The 21,175-nt window shown below is 44.2% G+C and overlaps 1 protein-coding gene across 3 annotated transcripts; it reads left to right on the plus strand.

Annotated features, from left to right (window-relative positions):
* Positions 1-773: 773 nt before the first annotated feature.
* LOC149362770 (monocarboxylate transporter 9-like) lies at positions 774-19,443 on the plus strand. 3 transcript variants are annotated; one of them, XM_089569812.1, is made up of 5 exons: positions 774-924; positions 6,946-7,213; positions 14,545-14,688; positions 15,273-16,337; positions 19,250-19,443. In XM_089569812.1, exons 2-5 carry the CDS (start codon positions 6,949-6,951, stop codon positions 19,402-19,404), a joined length of 1,629 nt encoding a protein of 542 aa, XP_089425938.1. In that variant the 5' UTR covers positions 774-924; positions 6,946-6,948; the 3' UTR covers positions 19,405-19,443. The 3 variants fall into 3 exon arrangements, with proteins under 3 accessions (XP_089425938.1, XP_089425937.1, XP_089425939.1); XM_089569811.1 differs by lacking the exon at positions 774-924 and adding an exon at positions 2,444-2,579; XM_089569813.1 differs by lacking the exons at positions 774-924; positions 14,545-14,688 and adding an exon at positions 2,444-2,579.
* The last annotated feature ends 1,732 nt before the right edge of the window (positions 19,444-21,175 follow it).

Consider the following 21,175-nt stretch of genomic DNA (forward strand, 5'->3'; position numbering starts at 1 on the left):
TGTTATTTCCCTGTAAACAGACTGAATTCCTTGCTACGAGACATGCCATTACACAAAACCTCTTAACTGCTATCAGCAATAACAATTGTGCGCCAATAAAATATTTCTTAGCTTTGCATTACAGAAAGCCATTCGTAGATGATTTGCACACGAACCACATAGCCTTAACCGTTTTAAAGGAAGCCGGTACACTAGCGACCGATTTGACATTGACATTGACCGACACACGCATTGAAAAAATATCAATCGGGCTCCTTACGCGCAGAATACAATCATTTGGTTACGCCGATATTTACACAGAAGTGTTTTCAGATTCATTGTAACCTCATTGTAAACCAGTTTTATAGATTTATATACCACGAAGAAAGTCCTAATGCCAACACTTTATAACTGCGTTTGCGCATTAAAATACAGCATTAAAATACTGCCTTTGGGACGATGGGTATGCATGCTCTTTTCGCTGAGTTTTAGTTGTTTTTTTCCCTATCTCACAAAACACATAGATGAAGTGCACGTGTGAACAAACAAGTGCAACCGCAAGTGTTGGAGATGCTTTAGTGAAGTTTAAAAAACTAAAACGGCTCTTTTCGCAAACGTTTTGGCGCTGCCTGTTTTTCTATTCCGTAGCATGTAGCTAGCAGTGGTCCCAAAACTCGCCCTTGTGGGTTTGCAAGGCCATTCGCAGCTGTTTACTGACGCATAGCAATGCGCCTCAAATGCGGCATGAGCCTACAGCTGCTGCGCAGTTGCTACCATATTGTTCTGTAGAAGTATAGTGCTTACACTATCAACCTTATATTATTAAGACTTTGTTTACTGCCCCTTTAAGTGAAGCGCAGGCCAGGCTTTTGTTTCTGTGGATATTGGAATACTACCTCAAGCGCAAGGACTGCAGAACGCAGCACTCTCATCGAAGCTTGCACAGTGGGTGGTGGCTAGTATTTATTCGCATGTCGTGTCGACAACACGTAGCACTGGGCGAATAGGACGAAGGCATTGTCGTCCGTGGTGTCTTTTTTTTTGTTTCTGTGGCACACCCTTGTCCCATTCGCGCAGTCTACCTTTTGTCCACATGAACCAACTATACGGCATGACCGTTCTACTAATCTCCTGTCGGCCACGTGCATATCTATTGCGCAACTTGGGTATAGTGGCTTACACTGCCGATATCAGATCAAACTTGAAGCTTTAATTTTTATTCTTCTCTTTTATTTTTGCTCCATCCTTTGCTTTCTCCTGTAGATAATCCTGTTAGGCTATTTGATAAGTATGTGCTGAGCGGAGGAATTTTTTACCTTTTTTTGCGTCCCTGCTGAAGAAAGTACTGCGGTTAAGCTAAGAGTTGCCTATATGCGCTCTTGGGAGGGCATATTCCTTCATTGATCACTACCCGCCAGTCGAGTTTAGTCGGGTAGTGCAAAAGAATGTAGTTGCAAGCCATGAATGAGTGACACTACTGTTTTGGTTAAGGTTCAAGACCCGAGTGTCATAGATGTTATGAGGGCTGATTTAAACTCAACTTCCGCCAGAAGACCATCGGCCAGACTAAAAAACAAAGTTCATTCGAATTCACCTTTTCAAAATGTAAACAATTTGTGCATGAACGGGAGAGAGAGAGAGAAAAACTTTATTATGGCAAGTGTGTTTAGACCCCCCTTGGGTCCCTGCAGCACCGCACGGTCCCACTCTACGGAACGGGAACGGGAAGCCATTTCACCAGCGCATATATTGACTCAGTCTTCAATGGACATCACCTGCTAGAAGAGCGCTCGTGTCTCGTCTATGTTTTTTTAGTTTCCCCGGAGGGTGATATTTGGTTTGGTATTCTATATTGATCGAAAAAGTAAGGCATACATACATGTGGGTTTTATTACCAACCAGAGCATTTCGACGGGAACAGACTGGCATAAGCTTTTTGTTGGCTTGTGTAAACGTACCTCCTTACTTCTGATACGCTTTGAGATTGAAATGTTTCGCTTAGATAGTGATTCATAAGAATGGGTAGAAGAGAAATGACTTACAATAAACAGAGAAGAAGAGCAATATAGGAGAACAAGCAGTGTCGAGATGTATATTTGCTTTTGCCGCTTTCACTTTTAATTGATATGTATTATATTAAAAACGGAAGGAACATTATTATATGTTTTGTGTTATAAAAGGAACAAGGAACGACAACACATTTATTCAGTTAGCTTACACTCGGAGGCAATAAAAAAATTAACCCTTGATCTCATAGTCGAGAGTAGACATCAGCCGTGAAATGCGCTGCAGGGAACGTGTAGCGCATTCGAGGACGCCTTATAGATTGCGTAACATAATTGAGTCTGCACCGTCAGGCGACATTCTAAGCTGGAAAGGGCGCTGGGCTTCCTACGGCGGTTTTGGTGTGTAGCAACCCGCGTGATATCAGCCCTCCATTCGCCTAGGAACACGTGGCGCCCACACACGCTACATAGCCTGCTCCTACATTCGCCTCGCACATCTCTGCTACCGCACCTCTTCCACTCTTAATTCTTTCATTTCCTGCACCTTTCCCACTTGCTCGGTGTGGTTGCGGTACGCAGTGAGCAGTCTGAAGCGTACGTATTATCCTGTCCATTTTTCGTAAACAATTTTTCGAGGCGCAGAGCGCACTGTGCCAACCTTATGGCCACTATGTAACTAGCAAACAGCGCAAGAATCAGCTAGTTACAAACGCAGCGCGGATGTGTGCGGCGAGGGGGGAGCGGTATGAGGCATCCGTAAGCTAAACTGATCTACTTTTGCTGGCGGTTGTTTAAATTTGGCTTGGGCTCATGATTGTTTTCTGCTGAATGTCATTCACCGAAAAACGTTCGGATGGCTTCGGGCAAGTTTAACATGATATTCGGCTTTCAGTTCGCCCACCATCTCAGCTTCATGTTCTGGCCCGAGAATGGGCGTTAAATGCGTTTCAGGCTTAACTGTTGGGGGCCGGTAGTGCGGCGAATGTTCGAGCAGTCGACGATAACAGAGCAAACGTAGCGTGCCACCTATTTTTATAGTCTTGCTGCCCTTCTGTCGCATATGGCGGCACGGGCTAGCCGTACGCTATGCGCTGCGTTCCCTCCGGTCGTGCTGGCACGGTAAATGGAAATGACAAATTGTGCGGCACTTGAAACAACACACGCTGCTTTACTTCTTATTTTTCTGCTTCGGTTCATGGCTGGCGTTCTTATTAGCGGTGTCATTATAAGGCCCATTTTCGGGAGATATGCAACATCGGCGGAGCCTGTGGTCAGGAAAAACACAGACTCCAATATTCGTTATGTCGATAAGTCGCTTGCCAGACTGTGGCCAGCGGGTGTTGGTTCAGACTATGCGAAGACCAAGGCGCATATAGTGACAGAAACGATGCACATGACCAGATTTTGCTCTACGGTAGCAGAGGAGACATTGGAGGACTGGACCGCTGATCTTTACGACGGGAGTTTAGAGTCCGTGCGGTGTCACGAACGGTCGCATCATTTGCGTTGGACTGTGGCTATCCAGTTGGTAGTAGTAGCTCTGATATTCCCAGCGCCTGATCTACTTCTTTTGGATAATTTCGCTCCCAGAGGAATCTTGGGGCTCCGAGTTTGACGCAACAAGCACTCTGAGTTACTCTTCAACAATGGCTCGGGTGGCGCCTAGTAGAGAGTTCGCATCAGTCGTATTGGACAGACAGCGTTGTTAGAGTTGCCATATTACGCCGAATTTCATTTCTGTGCAACTAAAGCATCAGGCCGAGAGAACGTTTCTGTTCGCTGAAAACCAATGGGTACCAGGTGGCTATGGGGATCAAACCCGGAACTTTCTCCACTTAAGGCAAATGCTTTGACCACTAGACCACGGTAGGGGCACGGGCGAGGGCTGTTTTTCAGGGCTGCCATCAAATGTTGCAGTAAGAGGCAGCGGCATTCGTCACTTGCCCTGAACCTTCACCGTACATCAACGGTAGTCAAGCGATCGGATAAATAAGAAACGCAACACGTTTAAAAGTTAACTGTCGCTCACGGAATGCAAAACAATTCAGCGGCTGCGCTGTGGGCCACGCTGTAGCAGTTGGGAAAAACAGACCGAACGCCGCGTGTCTCTTCTATTTATATCCAATAAAACTGTGCGCTGCAGACCGAGACGACAGGTGCTGGCAGCGCGGTGCACAGTGCACATGGAAATATGCCCTAATAATATTATTATTAACCATAAAACCTTGCTTTCTTATTACTAAAACTAAACGTAATAATTCAGAAGGTAACAAAAGCAGTTGAGGCTTCCTATGTGTACCGGGCAGTTATTAGTAGACGTTAAACACATCAACATACTGAAAAAATAAAAATCAAATTTCAGGGCATAGTTAAATTCTACATACAGATTATTAAATTGATGTTGCAGGGTATGTTGCCCAGGTAAAACTTCAACGCTTATATTGTATGTACAAAAAATAAAGGTTCATACATGGAATAATGAAGGTAGGAGACTAAAAATGAATATGAAAACGGCCATGAAAGGTATAACACCTAGGAAGAGAACACGATTTGTCGTGACAATTTCGACGCACTGCTCCATGTGAAAAGGTGATGGACCAAAATAACGAAATCAAAACAGTTTGAGTAACATAGTTCTTCAAATGAACGCGTCTGAATTTCAGAGAACACAGAGGAATATCCGTGTGATAGACGACGGCAGAATGTAGTTGAAAACGAAGTTACCCCCAGAACGCGAATTAAGGAAAGAGAGGTAGCAGGCAATAATCCAGTATCTTTTTTTGATATGCTCAAAGGTATGAATAATAAGTTTCATTGTTGTGAAAGATTGCAGAAAAAGAGTGTTGTGTATACAATTAAGAGATTACAAAGTTTTCGACATAAACAAATGAAATGGCTATTCCAAGCCCGGCCATGATGAAATTCAACACCATATATTTACCATTGATAGAAAAAGAATCGACGAAATTAGTTGTCATGGCAACCAGATACGGAGAGAAGCAACGGAAGAAAAAGATCTACTTACTGGTATAGTTGTTGATCTAGATTTTTATAGCATTCTGAAAACACATTCGTTTTTTAAAGGTTAAGTTGTTGCTATACCTGGTCCATCATGGGTACAGCATCAGCTTGTAACGACGCCATAACACTTTCGAAGAGGAAAAAATTGGAGACAAGAACTGTATGGTCTGCATATTACTGAGCATCTGAACGAAGCTCTCAATAATGTGGTAGGGAGCCTAGGATGTTAAAGGGCACCGCTTCACAAATATCCTCCAGCAAGTGTTTTTTTTTAAGCGTTTTGTGGAAGCTGAGTTATATGTAGTCAGATTTTGAATTACTGTGTCTTCTCTCCTTTCCATCTCGTCTCGTCACTTTTGCACGCTGAAATGTCGACGCTCCTCCGCCGGCTACACCCACTCGGTCCCTCCGCAGGCTGCCTACGCGCGCGAGACATCCCTGTGGGTGGAGATCCCTTGCCCGGAAGAGTAGCCGCGGCCAAGGTAGTTGTGTGATGCCTGAAAAAGTTGGCGCGGGGAACAAATGATACCTCTCCGCTGCTGACGTCACTTCCAGGTTTCGCGTGAAAGCCCGACACCGCTGGTCCTGCCAAGGTGCGATAGCGGCAAATTTTAAAAATGTATTGCAAAATTATCCACTCGCCTTTGACGTCTCGTACGCGGGATGAATGCTCGGTGGCCTGTATTCTACTCAATGAAACAATTTGATACCCCACCGAAAACACCGCTTTTAAAAGGCCCCATAAAATATTCCAGAATAATTACTGCATAAGACGAGCTCTTATCCTTTAAACTGGAATATTCAATATTGCAAATGCAAACGCAATATTCATCAGTTTTCTGGCCATCTGATAAAAATTAAGTTTAAAAAAGTTTTATCGGTAGACAGTAGATGTTGCCTCGGCGCATACCGTCCAATAATGTACGACGTTGGTAGACGCTGGGTATGCTTAGCTTGCCTGAAACAAAGTATTAGACGAAAAAAAAAACGCTGTTCTATCCTGCGTTGTCACTTGCGTAATATCTAGCACGCGATGCGAGTAGAGCGTTGTAACCGGTGGCGCGTTTTTCAGGATGGTGCTGTAAATGCGATATGGAATACGTTGCGCCGGTAATCTTATTAGCATGTTTGCTGCTCAAAGCTCCCTTTGGGCCGCCTATTCGTTATTCCACCTTCAACTTTAGTTCTTCGAATTCCTCAGGTTAGGTAGTAACGTAGAAGTTGCGCTAGGCTGTGTTAAAGATGTGTCGTATAGAATACAAGTTCATAATAGCCACTCGTCTGTAATTATTTTATTACGCTTTCATTATTTAGAGCACTAAGATCCAGTAAACCCTAACCTAGATTCTTAAAATCTATTTTAACCAGTTGCCATTGATTGCAATAGCGAGTGAATCTTTTTATCACGGGTCGCGCCGACTTACATAAATTACTCCGTGAAGGGAAAAAAGAAAGCGAAAACACGCACAACGTGCAGCATGTGTCCAAATCTGCACTTTGGCCTTCAGTAAGCCTGACGTAGGGGAAGTGATATTGAAAAGTACTGCTCGAATAACGGCACAAAAAATTATTGAATCTTTCCAGACTGTTCCATCAAGTAGCGGAAGCTAGATATACGAACTAAAGAAAACAATTTAATGAGTAGGCTCTTGCCAGTCATTGGGAGCAGAGTGATTGTTTTTGCCCTTTGCTGCTAGATTGTAATCTAGATAAATATGGGGAATTCTGTGAAGATTGAACTTGGTATTAACAGTAAACACGCTACTAGGAAACAGCTGCGTAGCTAAAGCTAGTTTGTCGTCATTCCAGGAGAGCGTCTACAGGTCTGAATGCCGGACTTCGATAACTGATACTGATTATTTTTTTTTAATTCACTGTAGGGTGCCCGGTATGTGGCCGTCAGGCGTTGCGTTTCATTGGTCTCAACCTTTTACGGCAGGTGATGGAAAAGCCTGACCTGACAGCGGCTCCACTGGCCTCCAGAGCTCCCTCCACCGATGCTACTACCAAAACAAGTATGCCGCCGGCTGTTGTGCAAGACGTTTGCTGGACAATCCCGGTCGTGGCTGCGTGCTCAGCATTCTTCGCCATGCTCACCTCTTCCAGCAGTGGCGTCCTCTACGTACTCTACATGAAGGAGTTTGGTATCAGCCACGAACAGGCGTCTTGGCCCCAGGCCGTGCTTACGGCTGTTCTGAATTGCGTGGGTGAGCTATGATCTTTTCTCACAGGATCATTATTTTGATGCCCGAGAAAACTTTTGATTAGCAGGACGCTTGCTCAGGGGAACTTGGTTGTAGTTGGAATTTTGGTTTGCAGAACAATGATGCTTCTTTTGCGGAATAATGTGCACTTCCCTCCATATTGCAATCGAATGAAGTCATAGCTCTCAATTAACAGTTGCAACATATTTATACTTTTTAAGTATACTAAAGAGTTCTCTTCATGTCTATTGTCAAAAAATCGTTCTTAACTTTCGAACAACAACAAAAAAAAACTCGAAGGGGTTTCTTGGCGTATCATTTGAATACCTTAGCAGCCAAACATTTCCTATATCCGTGGTTAACACAACAAAGTTCGTTACATTCAAAGTCAGCACGTTTGCTCGTTACATTTAAGGTCCAGACACAAAAGGTTGTTATATCCGAGGTGACATACTTAGGTTCGTTATATCCGAGGTGTTATACCTAATTCGTACACAGCCCCGTGGGTAGGCTGCCACCTCCTCAACCAGGCACGTAGGCTACCTTCCACTGGTTACTGACAGACGAAGGAAGCCATTTACGCTTGTACAGATCCTCCTAATGTTAACGCGTTGATAACAAAACATTCTAGTTTCTGGGCAACCTGCTTGCCTTCTTTCATATCGGAGAGATCTTGCATACTAATAGTACTCGTTGACTGGGTCCCAAATTTAAATTGTGTGGGTAATCACTGCTGCACAACCGAAACCGAAACAAGACCGCCCCAAGCCTGAAGGCAAGACAAGGCAAGCAAGATGGGAAAGAGAAGCTAAAGAGCGACCTTTGGGGCGGCAGTCGTGTCATGTAACCTGAAATAAACGGATGTAGTTTGTACTCGCTAAACGAAGTTGTCTGTTTTTAACGAACGCGACATAAACATAAGCTGGTGCTGAAACCCGGCGTATCCCCGACACCTAACGAAGACGACTACCTGGATAGGACGGTGTCGAATGACGAAGAAGCCCATTTCTATTCCACAGCAGCCGCCCAGTGCTACCGAGTGCAGCGACATGGACTGACACAAAGCTAAGAAATCAGCTCTCCAGTCACAGGTGACTCGACACATTGCGGAAATTGACTCCTGCATGAAAAGCCGCACGAGCAAAGAAAAAGAACTCAGTGTTTTTTTTTTTGGCAAGAATTAGCTCTCGGCAGACCCGTCTAAACGAAGCTAACGCCGCTGTCGAGACGCTATTGCCAGCGGCAGAAGCGGAGCAGGACTATACGGAAACCATCGAGTATGACGACAGGATCGTTACATACATTGCGAAGCTTCAAGCTGAGATACAAAAAATTCAAGGAAAGAGGCAGCCGAAAGAAGAGCAGTCACTAAGCAACGACGCAGGCGCGACAACCATGACCTGCCAGGTGAAGCTTCCAAAATTAGAGCTCGTAAAATATGACAACACAGATGTATCCTGACAAAAATTTTGGGAACAGTACGAGCAAATGATTCACAAGAACGACCGGCTAACGACCTTGGAGAAGTTTGGGTACTTAAAACTACTTGGAGAAGTTCGGGTACTTAAAAAGTTGTCACTGGCGAAGAAGCAAGAACGATCAAGGGCCTTCCCCCCACATCGCAGAGCTATTGCGACGCCATGTTGCTGCTGAAAAAACGCTTCGCTGGCGAGGACGCCATCGTACAAGCGCAAATGCGAAAGCTCTTGGACCTTGAACCTGTACGAAACGCCGACGGTCCCTCCGACGGTTGTACGATGCCCTCGTCTCTCGCTTCCGCGGGCTGGAGGCACTCGGCCAGAAACAGGAGACCTACGGCACGCTCCTCTACCCCGTCGTACAGCGCGCCCTGCCGAAAGAAATATTGCTCGAGTTTCACCGAGCCGTGGCGAAGGAGCAAACCTCCGAAACTTCAACACAGAACACGGGACGAACTGGAGCTTCGCTGTGGAGCAACGACGCACCGGGGCAGCCAATAGAAACAGCTACAAAAGGTACTCCGTTTTTATTCCCGAAATTGATTCACTTTTTGAGGATTGAAGTGCAAAACCAAGAGAATCTGGTTGCTCAGCAAGGTACTGGAAAGAAACACCAAGTATCAATGCTCAAGACGTTAAACCCAACTGGGAGTTACAAGAACAGCATTGGAACGAAATAGAAACCATCAGCTGAAGTACTGCAGCAGTCAGCAAGAACAGATCACTGTTTCCTTTGCCAGGAGAAAAACCACGAAACCGCTGCCTGTCGTGCTGGCATTTCGTTAGAAGAAAAGAACAAAATGCTACGTTTTGGAAGACGCTGTTTCCGCTGCATGAAACCAAATCACCGTTCTAACGAGTGGAGAAGCAGCATTAAATGCGGTAACTGTGCAGGACAGCATGCGACAACAATGTGCGACCCAGAATTTACTCATCCGAAAGTCAAAGCAAATGCAAACGATGTGACAACAGTCCCAGTGAATTTGCAATCTGCAGTGAAATAAACTCGCAAACGAGAAGTACTGCTACAAACGGCAACGGCGTTGTGTGCCGGTGAAACGAAAGCGGTATACTTACGCGCTCTCTTTGACGGCGGAAGCCAACGTTCATTCATTTCGAAGCGAGCCTCAGAAAAACTCGGATGTCGAGTTCATGGAACAGAAACGTTGAAAGTTGGCGTGTTTGGTGGACACCAATCAGAAAGAGGCTTTAACAGAGTGCTGGTGTCGCTAACCGCACAAAACAAGAAGATTCAACGGATTGAAGTTCTTGAGACGGACATCATATGCGAACAAATAATCCCGATTCCTGAACACAGGATCAAGGAACTACTTGAACCTTTGGCTGCTGCCGACAGGGCCTGCGATACGGAAAGAGGTGACATGGACCTCCTCACCGGATCACAGTATTACTGAAAACATGTAACTGAAAGAAGGAAAAGTGTAGATGGAAAACTCCGAGCAGTCGAGACTGCCTTAGGGTGGTGCATTCAGGTACCTGTAGGAATAAACATAATCGACTCACAGAGCATGCAAACCATCGCCCTACACATATCATTGGCCGAGAGTGAGACGATGAACTGCTTGGAACGTTTCTGGACCCTGGAGTCTATCGGAGTCACGGATAACGATGACTTTGTTGGGCAACACCTACTCGATTCTTTCGAAGACAATATCAGGTGTAATGGATTTCGATACTAGGTAGCCCTTCCATGGGAGCAAAACATACATCTAAGTGACAAAAAGGAGACTGGAAAAGCGCCGGTCCCGACTGACAAACCGCCTTCGAAGAAATCCTGAATTGCTGGAAGCCTACGACGCAGTCACCCGACATTATTGCATAGAAGACATAGCTGAGCCAGTAGTAAAAAAAAACAACAGGGAAAGCTGATCTACTACATGCCTCATAAACCGGTGTTCCGAGTAACGAGCAATACAACAAGACTGCGAGTGGTTTTTGATGCTTCGTCGCATGAACAGAAGTTAAAGTCCCTCAATCAAAACCTAGAGAGTGGTCCGAATTTGACAGCCGGCCTTGTCGCACTGATACTCAATATCAGAAGCAACAGAATAGCCTTGGTGGCATATATTGAAAAGACATTCTTATAAATAGAGATAAGAGAGAACGACAGAGATGCATTGCGCTTTCTGTGATACCATATGAAACCAGGTGCGAGTGGACCAACAGGTAAAGTGCAGACCTTGCGGATGAAGCGAGTTCCTTTCGGAACCACATCCAGTCCTTTCTTGTTGACAGCAACTCTTCAGCATCATTTGAAGAACGTGGAAGAAGAGTATCCGGTCACAGCATTACTGCTGGCGCATTCCTTGTATGTGGATGACCTCTTAGCGGGAGCATAAAAAGAAGAGGAAGCCCTGAAGATCGATGAAGAAGCTAGGACCATCTTCAGCGCGGCCTCTATGACACTCCACAAGTGGGCGTCCAGCAACCAAGCATTGAACGAATGGTTTGCGACGGATGATTGTCAAGCAAGACACTAAGGATACTTCCCAGGGGTCTTTAAGGTGTTAGAACTTACGTGGAATCCCAGCACAGATAACCTCACCTTCACACCACAGTCCACCGAGCTAGCTGAGCCAGGAACAAGTACTAAAAGGTTTGTTCTGAAGACTAAATCAGGGTTGTATGACCCACTTGGATGGCTAGCTTCATTCACAGTAGGGCAAAGGCTTTATTCCAAAAGCTGTGGCAAAGAAACGTGGAATGGGATGACATCCTACCGGAGGTTCTGGACGCAAAATGGATGCAGTGGTGCGGAGAACTGACAGAATTGAAAAGAGTTCAATTGCAGCGCTCCTACAAAGCAGGCACAGTCGAACCTGCCATCAAAACAGTCCTGCACATATATGCTGACGCCAGCCCAGTGGCATACGGGGCAGTGGCCAACATCTGCGGAACAGATGCAGATGGGATTGCAACTTCGAGCATCCTGATCAGCAAGACGCCTTAATTACTGATCTGTTGATTTCGGTTTTCGGTTTCAGGCCGCGTTTCCAGTCTTTCGAAATGGCGCCTCTCGTTGGTAGGATTACAACGACACGCAAAAATGACGTACTTCAGCTCTTGTTTTTTGGCGCTTTGAATGTGGAAGGTTTCGGTACTTTCATTGCACTTTCCTCAACAAATATGCTACGTTTCCACTTTGTTAAAACGTCAGTAGTGTTCCCTAGTGATATATCCGTCTTACCTATTTTGATATTGTGCTTTAGGTTCCCTTTAAGGACTGTAGTTTGAAATTAGCAGTCCACGGATTTGTGGAAACTAATAACCAATGCAGAGAAAATTACCTAGATGTGCACGTACCTATGACCTTTCTTACTGAAAAGTTATTAAAGACTGTATGCTCGTGGTTCACTGAGGCCGGTGGTCCAATCAGTGTTACTACGTTTTCTGCGCAATGATTGCAATGTTTTTCTCTTGGTTTATTTCTCTTCGTTTATTCGCCAGCTAACTGGGGTGTGACAATATTTCCTTATACATGCTCGTTTAGTGTACTTGGGCGTTTTGGTCAACAGTGACTTGGAGAAGTTATCATTTTTTCGATGCCATAGCCAAGAAACCAAAACAAAGTGTGTACGCAGAACATGACGTTTTTGTTATTGAAGGTTGTGTCACATAATCGCCCTACAATAATATTTTGATATTTAAGAATGACGTGGTTGACATTGGGCTCAAAATATGTCCAGAAATCTCTGTAGGACAACGCAGGTGAATGACCCAGGTCGGGTAACAGAATTTCTGCTGTGCAGGAAAAATGAGCTGTCTAGTTAAACCCAGAGGTATTAACATTTTGCTTATAGAAACGCTAGGTGTAAGTGACGCGTTTAAGGAAAATATGACAAATAAGAAAACCAACCATGGTAAAACAGCGCGGAAAAAACACGAGGGCGGAACAAACACGACAACACGAGCGCTGACTTTCAACTCGTCGTGTTTCGTGTTGTCGTGTTTGTTCCGTCCTCGTGTTTTTTCCGCGCTGTTTTACCATGGATAGTAATAATCAACTTGCCCACCTTTCTGTACTTCTAAAAGAAAACCAAACCAGCCAAGATGATTCGTATTAGTGCGCTGGTTGAATCGACTTTTTGTCTATGGGAGAAGAACTTTGTAAGAAATTTATTATTTCGGGACCACTAATGACATCTGCAACGAGACCTGAGAGCGGAGTAGGACTAACACAAAAAATATCTGCAAAAAGAGAAATAAAGCTTCAATTCATTGCAATAATAGGTAGAGTGACCAGAATCGGTCAGTGAACACGTTATTTGAAACACTGAGCATTGCACAACGCACCAATAGCAAGCAAAAAAAAAGACTAAGGTGCAAGGAATTTGAGGAATTGTTCAGGTATCAATGAATACAATTACTACACTGAAGTTATCCCTTAGCAGCGATGGAAGTTAGACAGAATAAAAGATGTTAAGCGTAAGCTATCCATAGATTCGATATTCAGAACAAATTCTTAAAGGCACGTTATGATGCGTATATGAGCGGGTGAAAGCAACAGCCGAAATCTGCAAGAGATACCAAGGCAAGGTAAAGAATTTTGGGCGGGTTCTGAAGCGTATCCAAAAAAGTCTGAGGAGTTGGACGTTCTGTGACACACTCGCTTAGCCTATTCCATTCCGGAACAATTCAAGAGGAGATGCAATTCTCCCAAATATTTTGGCTAGAAGCCAATTCTTTTTGTTCCTTCGAATAATCTTACCGTGTTCGATGGTGACTGAAGGGTTCAGCATTGCGATCTTTTCTCATATCTCGCGTAACGCGGCTGGTTGGATTCATATATTTTTCTTTTCACGTCGTCTCCTTACCTGCTCTATTTATAGGTTACGTGTGCCTAAAGTGACGGCTGTTGTTGTTTAGGATGTATAAAAAATAAAATGAACTTAAGCGTTTTTTTAGCTTTTTCGGATTTCTAGCATTGGACAGAGCGTAGGGCTTAGATGTAATTGGCGCGTAGTCTAGGACTGACCTCTAGATCTTTGTATAAGATAATAGTTTGGTTTAGCATACTGACTGTCGCAAGAACCTCCTCAAATCACATAGCTCGCAGTCTGGTCTATAGAAATTGTAATAAAACGATAATTCTAGTCAAGGTATGATGCTGTGACGGCTAGAAATTCGGAGGTTTACAAGAACGATAGGCAACTATCCTCAACACTATAACATAAATGTAAGGGCTGCTTTTCTCAAGTTTTTCTCGTGGCTCTGTCACTTCCCCCTAATTTTTATATGCAGCTTAAAGCATATAAAATAAAATGTGGATAAAGCGACCTCTAAGATGGACTGACAGTTCGAGCTCCCAATTCCATGATAGAGGCAGCGATAATCTGCCACTATCTTAATATTCCCTCGTACATTAAGCATCGTATTGTTCATGTACACTAAGAAAAATGTGGCCCCAGCAGAGATTCGTGGTGTCTGCCGGACTGAACTGACGCACCACTTCTATTTATGGCGTTTGCAATTGTACTATATTCCTAATCAGACATGTATGCCACCATCTAGCTAATGAATGCCCCGTTCTTTAATATTACTAGTGATTTTTTAACCTACTGGTGAGACACAAGGTCGAATGCTTTCTTTAAATGATGATATTTGATGTCATTCTGGGCTACTTGTTCTAACGATGCGGTGAAATCATGAATGATTTCCAGTGAGGGCATACTGCATACTCGTCGATGATCGTATGCAGAAGACGTGTTTTCTGTAATCAGTTATGCTGCAGTCCCAAGAAAAAGCGATGAGTCCTTAATGACCTCAAACTACAAATTTGTCACGCTGGGTGAAAAAGCAGGAGAACGTAGAATAAAAATAGCTTTCTTTGCACAGGCTTGCTCTTCGCACTTCTTCAGCCCAAGATGTCCGTCTACCACATGGGTATACTGGGAGCCCTTCTCGCTTCTGTTGGCTTAGTCGCATCGTCCTTTGCCCCTGACATCACATGGATGGCAATACTTCTAGGTGGTGTATACGGTAAGCGGCACTGCAAATATATGGAGAAAGATGTCATGAATATTATATCAAGGGTGCTTAAAAGCTACGAACAGTGCCTGCAATTAATCTGCGTTGTAGCAAGATTTAGTATTCACTGCGTCATATCGCAGCATATCGATTGGGCTGATGGAAGTGTAGAATAAATAGCCCCTGATTAAACAATGTGCTCGTCATTGCAAAGATTTGTTCGGAACATTTTAGTTCTGCGAATTGCGAATTTATTTTTCTGTCGATTACCGAAGAATGAATACATCTCATAGCGTATGGAGCAGCGAAAACGCGTTTTCATATCATCCCTTTATTTCTTGAGTCACCCCTCAGAAGCAGTCGCACATTTGTAAGCCATAGTAATTGTTGTGAGCAGGTCAAAATGCTTAAGCGGATCGATCTATACTTACGCATTCTTTACACCAATAAATTCTTAGTAACATATGTTCTTGGTAGAAATGCCTATCTATTATTCGATGTTATTTCCGGGGGAACCCGTTCCGCTGAAGAGTAAATTAACAAGTAATAAATTGCTTTTGAGTCAACACATACCGTTCCAATTTTACTCCTCGCAGGTGCAGGATCAGGGATGATTGTACTTTCCTTCACCATGTACACTCTGGTCTACTTTGACACCTACTGCGCAACAGCGACCGCCTTCAAGTATGCCGGGTGGGCAGCTTCAGGCGTCGTCGGGCCGAGCTTACATGCGTACGTGGCAGAAAGCTACGGTTTCCAGCCTTCCCTGCTTCTGGTCGGGGCTGTAACGGCACATGCTATACCTCTAGCAATGTTACTTAACAGACCGCGCCCAGTGAAACTTCGGTTTCCATGGAGCAAGAAGTCGTCTACAGCAGTGGCAGACGTTAAATCGTTTTCAAACCAGAGTAACTGCTCGAGTACTGGTCTGTCATCTTGGTGTTCGTTCCCTAATGAAGCAACAGACGTCGAGTACTGCACGGATCGGAAACCAGTGCCACAAACAGCGACAAGTGGTAATCATAAAACCGTACATGTTGAGAAGAATGAGTTAAGCAGATCAAATACTTCGGGCTTGGAAGCTCGCGGTAACGAAGGCCTGTGTTCCACTGAAAAAAACCCACAAACGCCATGCAGTGACGAGCTTCTCCTTCCAAAGCATCTCATGGTTAAGGCACCCAACTTCTTGAAACATTGCTTTACTCTCCTTCGCTCAGCAAAATTTTATGCTCTTTCCGTGAGCTTCTTAGCAATGGAGTACGCAGTCACCATGCATGAGACAACGATTGTTGCGTATGGGATCGACAAAAAAGTTGGTACAGCGAAGGAATGCAACCAGTTGCAGACTTTCACTGCAATGGGTCAGCTGGTTGGTCGCCTGTTGGTGCCATTCATCTCCGACAAAATTCCGTTCAGCAGATGCCCTTTGACAGCATTAAGCCTCATTCTTTCAGCGGCCGGTCTCATTGTGATATCCTTTGCCAATCAGTTCGTCGTTATCGTGGCACTCACTACAACGGTGGGTGTTTGTGAAGGATTCTTGTTTTGCATCAGAGGAGTGCTGTACGGCGACTACATCGGCGTAGCAAGTTTGGGCCTCGCATCTGGCTTGCAGGGCTTGTGCGAGGTTCCAGTGTTCATGGCCATCCCTGCTGTTATCGGTAAGAGGCATTTCTATGAATTGCCGAGCGCGTTCACTTATGAGATTCTATGCTTTCATTAGCGAAACGTACAGACTCGATGTCATTAAAATTGTGCAGCTGACAATCATAATGGAGGAGTACCCATTTATCGAAAAAGATATTAGGAGAAAGAGATGCATTGATTGTTTGTGTGTTGCTGAGGTAGTTACTAAAGGAACATGTTTCCTCGATTTGATTTCCAATTTTATTTCCCCTCGATTTTCGTGGATCTGCTTAGGAGCTAGCGGGTTGAGTAAAACGGCAGATATTATGGCAACATTATTAATAACCATTAATAAAAATCTTATTATGGTCCTGTCATTAGCAAGGGAAACATCTGCCACTGATATCATATTAAGAAGCCCTCGCTGATGCGTTGCACGCGAAAACATCTTGCTTATGCTAGTTCTGCCCTCTGTAACATGAGAGGTTCGCACACATATCAATCACAAAGACGCAGTACAAGACACCCAGTCCGCCGCGCTCACAGTAGCGTTACACTGCATCGCAAGCTGTCTGTCAGAAACGCATTTAGAATGGACTATGAAGGCTACGCAGCGACGGCGTAGAGATAGATAATAAACCTCCCGTGCAATAGGTACGGCGCTCGAACCGCGGTGCCGCGCAGTACTCCACCGGAGGAAGAAAATTGTGTCCATGGAATTGCGCAACCAGACTTGAGGTGCGGCCTGACTTCGGTAATCAAAACAGGCCACACCCTCCCTCAACAGAATAGGATACCATGGTGTAGTAGCGGGAACATCAGAAATTCAGCGGTTTACAGTTGACAGAAACCCGCCCTTTTAGTCTAATCTAACAATGTTTTAACCGCTAATGTCTCAATATGTAGCTTATAGGAAATCTGTTTGTAAACGGCGAGAAGAGCATTTTACGTGCTTTCTCGAGTACGTCCCTTCCTGTCTAACTGCCACTTTCTCGCGCTTTCGATTACATGCTGTCGTCTTCATTAACTTCTCAACATGCACAATGGATCAAGAACATAGCATTATCGCAGTGGGCGCTTAAATGACGTTAAGCAGTCGCAAAATTTTATAGTTGGCTACCGCTAAGGCCACCATCACCGATTTCGCTGTCTTTCTATGAAGCCTTAGCCTGAAACCCTAGCCTTGAACCGAAAGCGAAATGAAAGTCGACGTGCTAGCGCACATACTTCGCATTTGGCCAAGTAAGGTAACGCTGCTGTAATATTTTTGTCTCGAGTGCTGCAATTTTCTTTGGAGACAACTAATTGGGCTTTGAGTTCAAAGGGGAATGAGTGCGACGAGAAATGAGATGGGTCTGCTGAAGAAAGAACGCAGACACTGGCATACATTCCCTTGAAAGCAATTTTCCGTGTGGAAGGGTGTTCATTTAACATTGCATTGGTATTTACCATCTCTCCTCATTGGTCCAAATTTATGATCCGCACAATAGTTATCAATATATTATCCTTTCAAACAAGTGTCCTATAGCTGAGTTCACTTGTACATGTTGGTACAGAAGTGTGGTTCGGAATCGCCAACGGTACAGCATGCCAGCTCAGTTGGGAGCCTAGCTGAGAACATTTCTGAGAACGGGTAAATGCAGTATTCACACCGCTGATTCTGGTGACTTCTGAACACACATATTTTGTAGCTCAGTGTGATTGATTTCCATGCAATAAAGAAAAAAAAGATTCTGGTTGCTTCCGTTTCGCAGTGGATTAGCGCACTGCTTTAGAACGTGAAAGATAGCGGCTGAAATTTCATTTTTTCTCATTTTTACTTCGACACGTTTATCCTTTTATTTTTTTCTTTGTTGCATCACACCACGCAAACCATTTGCCATTTTTCGATTTTCAGATGGTGGTTGTTGCTTTTAGGTCGCATTGTGAGATGCGAGCAAAAATATGTGTTTAATCTTCTTATTACAAACTCATTTTACTAGTATTTTTCTTTATTTCAAGAAGAAATTACCGCAGACGGCGGTAATCGCATCGCGGTTGTTGCTACCTTGTGTACAAGTTGCATTATGGGGGGCCTTGGAGCAAACATTGCCGTTTAAGAAGTTTCAAACGAACCAGGAGACAAGGCAAGGAGTTGGTTCGCTGTATCGTTGGCGGAATAGAAATACGTGGCACTCAGTATGCGTCTGAGTAGAAGCTGAGCCTTTACAGCGGAATGATTTTAAGTGTATTTTTTGAAGGCATACCGCACATAAAATAGAGAAGAAATGCCTATTTAATATTCTTCTCAATGAATTTTCGGCGCAACATTTCCAAGCGCCTGGAGCCAGGGGAGAATACTGCGAAAGAAGCAGGAAGTGCAAAACATTTCTATGCAACTATGCTGTCTGTATTCTTTCCGGAACACTTTCGCCGAATACAATCTAGGAGTTTGCTAGTTCCCATACCTAAGCATTCCCTTTTCCCTTCACCCATAGTTCTTACCGTTTAGCCTAAGCCTTAACCCCAGTTTCACTGAATATTGGGGATATGCTTGTATGATATGTTGTGCATCTCAAGTACGCATGCTGAAGACGCAGTGGGAGGGGAAATGTCGAGGAGCCTCGGCCGAAAGTTGCTGGAAAAAAAAAATTGCGCGCAGCGATTTCTTGTGCCAGAATGTTGCATTCCATCAGTTACTAGTCATTTGCTTTTAAAATTTTTTTCTTCTTACGAAAGCTCTTATTCAATAAAATTATATTCTGTATTGTAGAAGAGTGGCACACATACATGTAGCTGTGAAATATGTTACCGAGTACCGTCTGCTTAACACATTTGGGCGGAGAGGATATTTTGTCCTTTTTTATTTCATTATTGTTAAAGATAAAAGCTACTCCTCACAGAAGCGCATGCGCAATGAAAGTTGTTTTTCCCTTGGCGTCTGTTTGCCAATGCATTGTTTTTACAGGTTTCTTCAGGGACAGACTGGGCAAATACGACCAGTTTTACTGGATGTTGGGAGCGCAGAATCTCGTTGCCGCGACTATAATATGTTGTATCGCCCTCACCGACTGGAGCAAACGAAAAGAGTGGGCCGTCACCAAAGAAAAGAACAAGCAGTAAACAAGCAGATCTACAATGTTCAAAGATAATAAAATGTAATTGCGGAAAGACTGGGTCCTTCTGTTGACGTTATGCCACTAATTTAGTTCCGTCTGAAAAGCGATATATTCGTTTTAGTGGCGGTCTCATACAGTCTTACAGAAGCGACTTATAGCTGAAATATTGCGATTAGCGAAAATATATTACGCGTTCTTCAGCCGAACGATGGTTGCTAGTCAGATATCTAGTGACGTCTTATAAGTGTATTTGTTTCTACACAGACGCCAAATGGTATGATAATTTCGACTCCTCTGTAGGGCCTCAAACTCGAACCAGAACAAAACGCGAAATAAGAACCAAACCAGTGTTTTTCCTCGGAATCAAAACGATTTCAACGAACCGTTTTGTAACGGTTCCGGACCTCGTTCAGCCCCACTTTTAGTAGCACACAGCGCACTTTATTTTTTCAAACAAATTTGAACTTTTATTGTGCAGGTTTATTCACCAAGAGCTGCGCTAGACTGTCTGAAAATGACACCTTGTAAGTGAGATAAGAAATGATGGACAAAATTGGCGTCTACCAAATTCGTGTTTCAAGATTGCGCATAATCAAGTCGAAAACATTTTACGCCCGCTTGATGGACAACCTTCATTTTTTAGAAGCTCCCCCTTTAAACTATTTGCGGAAGGTTTGTCGCACTCTTCCAACTGTCATATGACAAAAAGAATCGAGTGACATTAGCCCTTCCTTCTGTGGGTCATGGACCAGAATATGCGAAGGACCCGGACACGTTGTCCAGCGTTTTGCACTTTGCAATGAATTCCATTTCTCATGGAGCAGCTGCAAAGTGAAAAATTAATAAATCAGCATTTTTTTAACAAGATGGCGAGCCCTTCTTTGAGTGCCGTTATATATTACTTTATGTTGAAACGCAGCATTCTTTAGCCATGGTTTAAAGAAGGCGAAGCAAATGGCCGAGTGTAGTTCACGGCGCGCTAAGGACGCACATTTTCTATAGATCTAAAATGACGCGGGTCCCACTGCTGTATTCAGGCCGCACTTGTACTGCGGTTGTACAAGTTCATAGTTGTCTCTGCACCCTGTGCTCCATAATCAACCTGCACCAAGTGGGGCCCAGCCAGCATCCTTAATTCCAAACGCTCTGGCCCCTAAATTACCCGCTCTTTTTCTACTTTTCTAAAAAGCATCAAGAGAGACGGCCATACGATATCTGAGCAGAGAACACTTGTGGGCATTGGAGGGAACGCCCACACGTGAACTCTGCACTGAGAATGTGTAAGCAGCGGAAACCACATTCGTTCCTAGACTATCTTCAAAGATGCGTACAGTCGACTCCCCATTAGGGTGAATGTCGATATGGGTCTTGGTGAAACACTTCGTGAAATGTCAGGGAATTGAGGGACAATGTTCTTGTACACATTGTGAGTAAAGTTCAGGTTCTTCTTCTTCCTTGTACCAGAGGTGTCCTGCCAGAGACGGTTTGTAGACGAGAAGACTGAATCGTTATCTTCGCACCAGGGGTGCCCCGTCAGAGACGGTCTTGCGATGATTTGAGACGCAGGGATAAAGGGAATACTTGAAGTTTTATATACAAATATTTACAGCATATACAAGTTAAGGCAGTGGAGGCATATTAAGCAGCAAAAGGACAAACAACAAAAAGGCGGAACTGGCTAACACTAGGGGAGGCCCCTACTCGGCATAGCCGAAGATGCATAGCACCTGACCTTAGCTCAGAACCCTTAATCCGGCTCCGGGGCCCGGTTTTAA

This window comes from Amblyomma mixtum, chromosome 2, assembly GCF_055824585.1.
Source record: "Amblyomma mixtum isolate Tamu chromosome 2, ASM5582458v1, whole genome shotgun sequence".
NCBI classification, from domain to species: Eukaryota; Metazoa; Arthropoda; class Arachnida; order Ixodida; family Ixodidae; genus Amblyomma; species Amblyomma mixtum.